Below are 11,276 nucleotides of genomic sequence, written 5' to 3'. Positions count from 1 at the left end.
TTCTGAGTTCGAGGCCAGCCTGGTCTACAAAGTGAGTTCTAGGACAGCCAGGGCTACACAGAGAAACCTTGTCTCAGAAAAACCAAAGACCCTACTGGCTGGGCTGGAGAGATGGTTCTGCAGTTAAGAGCACTGACTGCTCTCCCAGAGGTCCTGAGTTCAATTCCCAGCAACTATATGATGGTTCACAACCATCTGTAATGGGATCCGATGCACTCTTCTAACTCTTCTAATGTGTGTCTAAAGACAGCTGCAGTGAACTCACATAAATAAAAAATAAATAAACCTTAAAAAAAAAAAAGAAAAAGAAAAAAAAAAAGACGCTACCTACCGGTTTTTCTAGCTGAGTTTTGCTAAACAGCATAGCCTGCCCCAAGAGCCTAACACTGGGTCAGGACCCAGCACCTTCTGTCGACCTGGAAACCTGATGCCCAGTCTCCCACTGCGCAGGCTGCCCCGGGCTTGGCCTACCTCTCCAACCCAGAAGGCCACTTTGTTGATCTTATACACCGAGACAAAGGTGTCCACGTAGTACAGCAGGAACACATTATGCAGGATGGAGGTGAAGAGAGCCAAGGAGCCGTACACCACAGCGGTGGGCAGGCCCAACAGCCAGGCTTGGGGCCGGTCTAGCCCCATGGCTGCTGGTGGAGCCTCAGCCCCAAGGGCACTGAGGAGGGCTCACAGACACTGCCAGTCCGACCATTCTCGTCTCTGGAGAAGAAGAAGCCAATGAGAAACAAGGATCAGCACTAATTCTGTCAATCCAGCTCTCTGAGACCTTCAACAACCCATAACATGAATAACTCGCTCCAGGCTGGGGTCTGTAGCTCTGTGGTTATCTACTAGTCTAGCTCCTACATTTAATCCCTCACACCAAAAAAAACATTTTTTTTTTCTTAAACTCATTTCCTTTGGGAGGGAATTTGTGTGTATGACAAAGCTGGTGATGAATTATATCCAAGCCAGGCGCCCACGTACTGGGCCAGGTTACCTTCTCAGACTGGATACTTAGCATGCTGTCTAACCCAAATGGTCTAGCTGTGACCTCGGTGGTTTTGGGCACAGTGTGCTTACAGGGTAGGCAGCACCGATATGGTTAATCTGAGTTTCTTTTTCTCAAAAAGGTCAAAGGGAATCACTATATGAAAGACCAGAGAGATTAAACAGAAAAGCTCATAGAAAACGCACCATGAGCCAGGCATGATGGCATATACCTCTAAGCCCAGCACTAGGAAGGCCAAAACAGGAGGACCATTAACTCCACGTCAGCCTGGGCTACCAGCCTGGGCTGCACAATTCAGGCTGGCCTTGGGTACGGGATGAAACTTTACTGAGAAAGGTGTTCAATCAATGGTTCAAACATTGGTATGATTGTTATCTTTATAGAAAAAATTCCTAGGAAGCAGTATTATGGTCTTACAGAACAACTCAAATTAAAAATGCTGAGTACCTTAGCCAATGTCACATAGCCGAAAAGCAATAGATTTGAATCCAGACTTCATATATCCCCTGGTGTCTCATCAACTCATATAAATGTTTCCTTTTCTTGAATCCAGGTTTATCTGATGTTAAAGCCTTTCTAACTGACCTCCCAAATCAGATTTCTATGAACCACCGGGGCAAATGGGAAAAGCTCTCGAGAACTCCACTCTGTAAGACCCAAGTGCAAGACTAAGTCTGGTGGTACACACCTGTGATCCTGCACTAAGCGGCCAACGCAGGTAGACCTCTGAGCTTAAGGCCAGCCTGGTCTACACAGTGAGTTCCAGGGCAGCCAGGGGTACATACTGAGACCCTGTTCAAAAGAACAAGATATGGCTGGCTGCGGTGCTGTATGCTTCTGACCCCAGCACTTGGGAAGCAGAGCAGGACAATCTGTGAGTCCCATGGCAGCGTGGTCTACATGGTAAGTCCCAGGCTCCTGGTGGCTCAGCCTGCTTTCTTATAGAACCCAAGACCACTAGCCCAGAGATGGCACCCCCCACAATAGGCTGCTCCATCCCCCATCAATCACCAATTAAGAAAATGCCTTAGAGCCTGGTCTTATGGAAGAAGCATTTCTCAATTTAGGTTTCCTCCTTTCAGGTAACTCTAGCTTGTGTCAAGTTGACATAAACTAGCCAGCACAGCTGGGCAGTGGTGACTCACGCCTTTAATCCCAGCACTTGGGAGGCAGAGGCAGGTAGATTTCTGAGTTCGAGGCCAGCCTGGTCTACAAAGTGAGCTCCAGGATAGCCAGGGCTACACAGAGAAACCCTGTCTCGGAAAAAAAAAAAAAAGAAAGAAAAAAAAACAACAACAACAAACTAGTCAGCACACTTGATAATTTTCTTTTTCTATTTATTTATTTATTTATTTATTTATTTATTTATTTATTTATTTTGGTTTTTTGAGACAGGCTTTCTCTGTGTAGCCCTGGCTGTCCTGGAACTCACGCTGTAGACCAGGCTGGCCGAGAACTCAGAAATCCTCTCCTGTCTCTGCCTCCTAAGTGCTGAGATTAAAGGTGAGCGCCACCACTGCCTGGCTCAATTTTCATTTTAATAAGAGACTGGCCATACCAATTCAATATGACTCCATCTTAATTTGGTTTCAAATGTGCACATGACTTGCTGTGTCCAAGTAAGGTTCTCATCTCCCACCTCTTTGCCTGGGATAGAACCCAGGGCCTTGTGGATGCTAGACTAGGGCTCCAGCACTGAGCTGCACCCCTCTCCCCCGTTTCTGTACTCTCGCATGGTGTTTGTTCTCAAGCGTCTCTGTGTGGCTGCTGTTTATACCCACTGCTGTCGAGCAGGCCTCTATACGCTCGCCCTGGGTGGTTAGTTCCTTGGGGTGGTGCATCTGGAATCGGTGTATGAGCGCATCCGGTCCTTTTTTTTTTCTCTTTTAGTTCTAAGGCCAGGACTCACTACGTAACTTGGCTAGCCTGGCTCACTAAGTAGACCAGGCTGTCCAGTCTGTAAGCAGTACCCCTCATGGGCTCTGCCTCGGTTCTCTCTCTGTTTCAGTTCCTGTCCTGACTTCTTTCAGCCATGGACTATGGATGTGGAAGTGTAATAAGCACGATCAACCTTTGCCTCCTCAGCTTGCTTTTGGTATTTTATCATAGCAAAGTTTCATCATAGCGATAGTAACCCCAAACTAACCCTAACAGTAAACCGAATTAAGACATCAAATCAAGCAAAGATGGCCATGTGAGGATGAAGCCTACAGGTGCCATAACACAGCCACAAGCCAAGGAGTGCTGACGTCACCAGTAGACTTCCAAAAGCTAGACAGAGAAGGAAGGACTCTTCCCCAGAGCTTCCAGCGGAAACAGGACTCTCTGCTCAGGCCTTGACTGTGGACTTTCCAGCCATGAGCAAATAATTCAGTTGCTTTAAGCCATCGGGTTGTGTTATCTGTGATGGTAGCCTAATGTGACTTCTTCCCCAGGCTGCATGACTCAAAGGTTGCACACACTCCCCCACCAGTCATATCCTGTTTGCCCTCTGCCCTAGTCCAACAGAAGGAACAAAACCTCCAAGGGCCTCCCTCGCCAAGACTCAGCCTCCCCGCCTCCCCACCATGCCTGCAGGTCTCTACGGTGTGGCCACTCCCAACCCAGCCTCCCATTCCTCCTGTCCTTCTGCCGGTCTGGTTCTTTCCATGAAGAGAGTCATTCTAGTCTGCACCTAGCTAGCACAGAGTCCAGACTTCTCACTTTCCATCGGGATTCCTGGCATAATCCCGTAATTCCAGATACTCAGGACACTAAAGCGGCAGGATTGAGAGTTCACAGCCAGCTCGGACAACTTAGTGAGACCCTGTCTTAAAGAGTAGTAATTTCTTACTACCACACTTGACTAGTCTGGGGAAAAAATAGAAATCAAAAGATAAAGATTAAAAAGGGGACTGTATGGGCTGTATTGGCCCATGCCTTTGATCCCAGCACTCAGGAGGCAGAGGCAGGTAGATCTATGTACTCAAGGCCAGCCTGGTCTACAGAGTGAGTTCCAGGACAGCCAAATCCTGAAAAATCCTGAAAAATACAGAAAAATCCTGTCTTGAAACAAACAACTCCCTCTCCACCCCACCTCCCAAAAAGAAAAGAAGGCTGAATGGGATAGGCCAGGCATGGTGGCCCATACCTTCAATTACAAAAGACTCAGGTGTATCTCTGTGAGCTCAAAAACAGCCTGCTCTACATAGTGAGACCCAGTCTTAACACACATGCACACATACACACACACACTCACATATACATACACACTCTCATATACACACATTCTCTTACACACTCACACACATATACACACTCTCAATACAGAGTCTCATATACACACACATACACACAGAAAAATGTGGCTCTAGGACCTTTTGGGCTACACAAAGCAAAGTGTCACTACCATTATTATCTATAACTCAGGTCACTGTCATTGTAGTTGTGTAACTTTAGTTTTTTTAAAAACCCTTTTTTAATTGATGGTTCTTAAATGCTTTAGCCTCTCTTTTAGCCCACCACCCAACCAGAGGTAGTGGGAAAAAAAGGATACAGGGGAAGTGGACCTGTTTAGAAAGGTTCTTTGGAGCAACTCCCATCTGTGTTGCCTGGACACCGGCCGTTTAGTTATCAGGTTAGTAGAGGCGGCTCGGTCCACTCGGAAAACACTTCACAGATACACGAGTCCAGTAGAGTTGAGACAGCAAACACCAATCAGCAGCAGTGGCACTGAGACAGCCAGGCCTCAGCCTTAGCACAAGTCAGCAGGCGGGTCCAGGAGAGACACCAACAGAAGTTCTCAGCTGTGCCTCTCTCAGGGAAGTGAAGATCAGCAAAGATGCGAGACCAATAAGTGCTGCACAGCTAGCTCTGTAAGCAAGCCAAGCTCAGCCTCCGTCACTGTCCATGGAGTCCTATTTATACCCTCCAGACATCGTGTGTCCTCCACGGGTCTTACTTCAGCACATGCACCTGTCTCAGCTGACGTCTCTCTGCCAATCAGCCTGAGTCTGCAGAAATGACAAGAAACTGTAGCACACAGGGCTGGAGAGATGGCTCAGAGGTTAAGAGCACTGACTGCTCTTCCAGAGGACCTGAGTTCAACTTCCCAGCAACCACATGGTGGCTCACAACCATCTATAATGAGATCTGATTCCCTCTTCTGGTGCGTCTGAAGACAACTACAGTGTACTCATATACATAAAATAAATAAATAAATAAATCTTAAAAAAAAAAAAAGCCGGGAAGTGTGGCTTGTTGGAGGTGTGTCACTGGGGGCAGGCTGAGATGTTTCCAAAGCCCATGCCAGGCCCATGCTCTCTCTCTCTGCCTGTGGACCAGGATGTAGCTCTCAGCTCTGATGCCTGCCTGCAGGCTGCCAGGCTCCCTGCCCATGATGATAATGGACTGATCATCTAAAATGGTAAGCGAGCCCAAGCTAAATGCTTTCTTCTATAAGCGTCTAATCATGGTGTCTCTGCACAGCAACAAGACAGTAACTAAGACAGTCACCTCACTACTCTTAGAGTTCCTCTGTTCACATCCATAGCCTTTATTGAAGTCACTCCTACTAGGGGACTGGCCCTTATCACTGGAGAAGGTGGGCCTCGTCTCCACATGCTGGCTTCCCAAACGCGTGCTAAGGAGAGAAGGTAAAAGACTTGAAGGGGGGTGCTAAATGGTTGTTGTTGGGTTTTTGTTTTTTTTGCTATTAGAAAAGGGAAGGGTGCTGGGCAGTGGTGGCGCACGCCTTTAATATCAGCACTTGGGAGGCAGAGACAGGCGGATTTCTGAGTTCTCAGCCAGCCTGGTCTACAGAGTGAGTTCCAGGATAGCAAGGGCTACACAGAGAAACCCTATCTCGAGAAAAAAAAGAAAAAGAAAAGAAAAGAAAAGAAAAGGGCAGGGTTCAAATCCCTACTTCCTTCCACAGGTGTACCTTGATCTAGTCAGTCATTTACTTCTACTGGGCCTGCAAGATGGGGAAATACACCTGTCTATACAAGAATATAGCAAGCACTAACCAGTCAGGAAACCCAGAGCACCATGCAAGGCACAAGTCGCCTGGATGCTTAAAAACCCAGCTCTTTCTTTCTCACTATGCGACCCTTTAGACGGGAGTTTCCGGGAGTTTCCATCTCGCAGGTGAGCCAGCACTGGCTTTGCCCGGGGAAGAGGGGAAGAGGGTGTGATGGTGCTTTCCAGACTGTGTGTCTCCACAGTCCACTCCCACAGCAAACTGCCTTCCTCCTCTGCTCTCCCTCCTCTCAGCCCACTTCAAAAGAGAACAGAAGCCTACTCAAGGAATACCCCAGAGCCCACACTGTCCTCATCGCATAAGCTGCACATCCTGCAACCTGCAACCAAGTGGAGCTCCCCACTCGTGCACGGCTCACCTTGCACAAGAGCTGGAAGCCTGTCCTGGGAATGGCCGAGTTGGCAGCCTCGGGCCAGTGGAGAGGTTAATACCAACTCTCTTAAAGTGGGGCTCAAATGCTAAAGGAGCTGAAATCGCCAAGCATTGGGCCCAGGACATACTGGACTCTCCATAAGCAATAGCTCTTACTGGGTTTCATGACCTTTAAAAATTGGCTAGGAATTGGGGGATACGGCTTAGTGTGTAAAACCACTTGCATGCAAGCCCCAAGACCTGCACCAGATCCATGGAACCCATATAAAAGTGAAAGGTGAAGGGCTGGAGGGATGGCTCAGTGGTTAGGAGCGTTATTGTTCTTGCATAGGACACATTTAGTGCCCAACACCTACATGGTAGCTCACAACTACCTATGGCTGAGTTCCAGGGGATCCATTGCCTTCTTATGACCTCCAGGGTGGTCCTACATGCAGATGATGCACATACATACACTCAGGCAACACATATACAAATAAAAGTAAACAGATCCGGAAGAAAAAATGTTCTAGGGTCAGGCACTCAGTAGACAATTCAGGTACATCTTTGAGAATTCAAGACCAGGCTGGTCTACATACTAAGTTCCAGGCCAGCCAGCATTACATAGTGAGACCTTGTCTTAAAAAATTTAAAAAAAAAAAAAAAGGGCTGGAGAGATGGCTCAGCGGGTAAGAGCATGGTGGTGTACTCCAAAGGTCCTGAGTTCAAATCCCAGCAACTGCATGGTGGCCCACAATCACCCATAATGAGATCGGATGCCCTCTTCTGATGTCTCTGAAGTCAGCTACAGTGTACTTACATATAATAAATAAATCTTAAATAAAAAAATAAATAAATAAATAAATAATAGCTGGGCAGTGGTAGCACCCGTCTTTAATCCCAGCACTTGAGAGGCAGAGGTGGGCAGATTTCTGAGTTCGAGGCCAGCCTGGTCTACAGAGTGAGTTCCAGGACAGCCAGGGCTACTCAGAGAAACCCTGTCTGGAAAAACCAAAAACACCTGACGTTGTCCTCTGCCTTCTAAACACTCACTGTGGCTTATGCATGCATATCCTTAAATGCAAACACATATATACACATGCACACACACACACACACATATATAACAAAAAATATACATTTTTAAAGAAATCAGCTAGGGACCCCTCTAACTAATATATATGTCCTAGTTTGTTTGTTTGTGGTAGGATTTCACTATGTACCTTTTACTGGCCTGAAACTCGCTAGACAAGGGCCGGCTGGCTGGCTGGCTTCAAACTTGTGGCAATCCTCCTGCCTCCCCGTGCTGAAATTACAGGTGTATGCCACCACACCCTGCTAAGTTGTCATTGCTGTATTCACCTTGGCTGCCTCTCAGGGTGGCTGCGTGCCACATCCCAAACCTTCCCATGTGTCATCCTCCCACTTCTGTTTCAAATGCCACCTCCACACTTCCGTTCATGCGCTCGCTGCCTTCCATCCAGAAAGCTAGAAGTGACTGTGTGCTGGCTCTGAGATCTTTAGGACAGGCCTGGCTTCCACATCCACGGCTGTGAAGCATTCTTCACAGTGCATTTCCTATTCCCACCTACAGTCTATAGGCGCAAGCAAGGCTCGGACGTCAGGGAAATAATTGGCCTACAGTTGCAGGCTATGAGGTGCTGGAACCAAGGTTCTAAATAGGTTCTGACTACAAACCTTGGCACCTCTCATTCCACCGTGCACTTCCACAATCTTATGTGCCGGGTCCAGGGTCCTCATACCCTCCAGGTTCGCCCAGTCAGGTATTGTCTACCTTTTCCCGTATCCAGGGAAACAAATGCTTTTCTCATTTCCCTCCTGCTCACAAGCTCCTTAAGAGCAAGGCTAGGCCACGCCTACTGCAGATCCACCACCACCACCCCCAAGCTCCGGCTCAATGAACACCTGCTGAGTGCATTGTCTCCAAAGGGCCAACGTGGGTGTCCTCGGCCTTACAAAGGGCACTCAGAGGAAAACAATCTCCCAGAGCACACACTAAGTGCTCTGATTGGCTGTGGGAGTTGGAGAAACAGCAGCAACCTGGAACCCTACGGTCCCTCGGAACAAACGTGTGCGGCAAGGCCGCAGAGGTAGAGGAGAGTGTTGGTAAAAGCCAGCAGTAACATTTCTAACACTTTCACCAATATGAAAACAATATGGGCAGAATGTGACCCAGGCAGTAAAAGGGACCAGACTAAAAGGGGGAGGGGGGCGGGTTGTAAGCCTCCAACAAGATTCTATCAAGATGGAAGGCACCAGCAGAGGGTAGGAGACAAGAAGCATTTCTCTGGGGCTGGAGAAATGGCACAACGGGTGAGAGCACCGACTGCTCTTCCGAAGGTCCTGAGTTCAAATCCCAGCAACCACATGATAGCTCACAACCACTCGTAATGAGATCTGACGCCCTCTTCTGGTGTGTGTCTGAAGACAGCTTCAGTGTACTTATTTATAATAATAAGTAAATCTTTAAAAAGAAAAAGAACAAAACAAACAAAAGAAGCATTTCTCTGTTGAGGAGCCCTCCAAGGCAACTTCAAGATCTCTCCCCTAGCAGTCCACTCTCCAAGGTTTCTGGGTGATTAACAATTAACAACAGAAAAGACTGGCGGACCGCAACAACCTCTGGTGACAACGAGTCCAACTGTGGGAGGAGGAAACCAAGAAAACAGGCTGGGCCAGGGAGGAAGACTATCAGGAGGAGGGTGGGCGGTTCCCACTCCCTTCAGGAGAGAGCCGGTAGAGATCAGAGTGGGGAAAACTAAGTAACACGGTTATCAGCAGTGCTTGGCCAAGGCTGAACCTTATCCCCAAGTAGCTACAGAGGTTTTTATTCCCCCATCTGTGGACAAAGCAAATCTTTTTCCTGCCTGTCCCGGGGGTATCGAGTGAGCAGATGGAATTTCACGTCATAATAACAAAGCAAATAAACACCAGACGTGTCATTTTCTCCGCAAGCAGCTGACTGTATGGTTAGCTCCGATTCACACCCTGTTCAGCCTCTCCGCAGCACGACGGAGCCCCAGGGGAGCTGTTGGAGGGGATCCGACTCTTCCCCCGAGCTAACAGGTTCACCCTCCTCGGATGGAAAATGGGACTTTCTCGGTCCTTCACAGGATTTTATGGTGGCACGAAAGTGTCAGCCGACTCACCTCAGAATATAGCAGGCCACTTCTTTTTTTTTTTTTTTTTTTTTTGGTTTTTCGAGACGGGGTTTCTCTGTATAGCCCTGGCTGTCCTGGAACTCACTCTGTAGACCAGGCTGGCCTCGAACTCAGAAATCCACCTGCCTCTGCCTCCCAAGTGCTGGGATTAAAGGCGTGCGCCACCACCGCCCGGCAGCAGGCCACTTCTAAGTCCCCGAGGAACTCACTGGGAATCAACCCAGGAGCTTTCTACTCAGAAACACGTGTAGTGGTTTTCATTTCGTTTGCACATTACCTGAAGAGCTAGCTATTCTAGAACACCTAGGCTCGAACCTCACTCGGACCCCTAAAATCGGGATCTCTGGAGGTGATGCCCAGCATCTTTTAAGTTTCCCAGCGGTTCTACTGTGCCACCAGGGTTAAGGGCCACTAGGTCAACGCGTGAATCCCGGCCTGAACCATTGCATCCACGAACTCAGATTCCTCAGGGGGCAACCTGAACGGTGCATCCCCTTTCCTTACCACAACAGAGCCCTCCTGCGGGGATTCTACGCTTGCCCCTTGATCCCAATTCCTCCTGACCCCAGAATTTTCCAATCCATAATCTGGCACCTCAAGGAACCGCGCAAAGTGTCCCAATGACTCAAACACCGCAACGCATCCCCGCCCCACCCTCGGGCTGGTCCTTTGTATCAGATTGGCCCCAGGGTCCGGCCGGCTCCTCCGGGACTGTAGAGGTCCCGGGCCGCGGGCCAGCAGCTCACCGCAATCCTGGCAGACGATGCCTAATTCCGCGGCACGGGAGCCAGGTGCCAGCCAGTGCGCCTGCGCGCTAGCAGCCCCGGGCTTCCCCGGTCTCTCCCTCCGCCCCTTCCCAGCTATTGGCTCCGCTCGGCTCTCCCGATAGCTGCTCGGGCAGGTGACCGCGCCTGAGGCTGTCGCTGCCATGTTTGTCATGGGCTATTTCCCTTAGGGACCCAAGAGAACACGGGCAGTAGCCAACAGGGCCAGGGTGCCTGGATTCCTATTTATCTCTTCTCTTTTACCTCCACGAAAACTGTTACTTCAGCTCAAATCAAGTTTCTCTTGGGGACGCTCCCCTCCCCTTCCCTGTTCCTAATTTCAGAAGATGAGGATTTAGCAGGGACTACCTACAGCTGGATGGGAGCCCTGCGAGCATAAAGTCCAGCTTGAGCTGTAGGCATGAGGAATCAAGGGAATCGGGAGCCAGGGCAGATGTTAGACACAGGCACTTGGCCAGCAACCCACAACCCACGCTGCCAGATCTCTTTGTAGTGATAGTAAAAAGAATTAGATGAGCAAGTAATGCCTGGTTGTGCCTTTCTGAAATTTCCTTTGTTGTTGTAGTTTGTTTTGTTTTGCTTTGTTTATGTGACAGGATTTCTCCATGTGGCTCTAGCTCTTCTGGAACTCACTATGTAGACCAGGCTGACTTCAGACTCCCAAAGATCTGCTAATCTCTGCCTTCTGAGTGCTGAGATTAAAGGCATAGTCTGTAATTCTTGCCACACAGAAAGCTAGGCTGTGGTGAATACAGAGTGAATTAAGGTCAGTTCGGGCACTTTAAGCCCTATCTCAAACTAAAAACAAAAACAGGGCTGCTGATACACAAATAAAAGAATTGCTCGGCCTAGCAGTGGTAGCGTGTGCCTTTAATCCCAGCACTTGGGAGGCAGAGGCAGGTGGATTTCTGAGTTCGAGGCCAGTCTGGTCT

At 48.7% G+C, this 11,276-nt stretch overlaps 1 protein-coding gene across 2 annotated transcripts in view; it reads right to left on the bottom strand.

Annotated features, from left to right (window-relative positions):
- The window catches only part of Mfsd13a (major facilitator superfamily domain containing 13A), an 18,149-nt gene extending 7,742 nt beyond the window's left edge, over positions 1-10,407 (bottom strand). Inside the window, exons 1-2 of one of the 2 annotated variants that reach the window (XM_031390568.1) lie at positions 10,306-10,407; positions 472-714 (exon numbers count right to left, since the gene is read on the bottom strand). In XM_031390568.1, coding sequence (XP_031246428.1) covers positions 472-639 — 168 coding nt within the window. In that variant the 5' untranslated portion in view covers positions 640-714; positions 10,306-10,407. Of the gene's footprint in view, positions 1-471; positions 715-10,305 lie in introns of those variants that run through there. The other variant, XM_031390569.1, reaches the window with a different exon arrangement.
- Between the last annotated feature and the right edge of the window lie 869 nt (positions 10,408-11,276).

This window comes from Mastomys coucha, unplaced genomic scaffold, assembly GCF_008632895.1.
Source record: "Mastomys coucha isolate ucsf_1 unplaced genomic scaffold, UCSF_Mcou_1 pScaffold21, whole genome shotgun sequence".
NCBI classification, from domain to species: Eukaryota; Metazoa; Chordata; class Mammalia; order Rodentia; family Muridae; genus Mastomys; species Mastomys coucha.
Note: the sequence above shows the minus strand (reverse complement) of the source record. Positions and strands in the feature narration are given on the sequence as shown.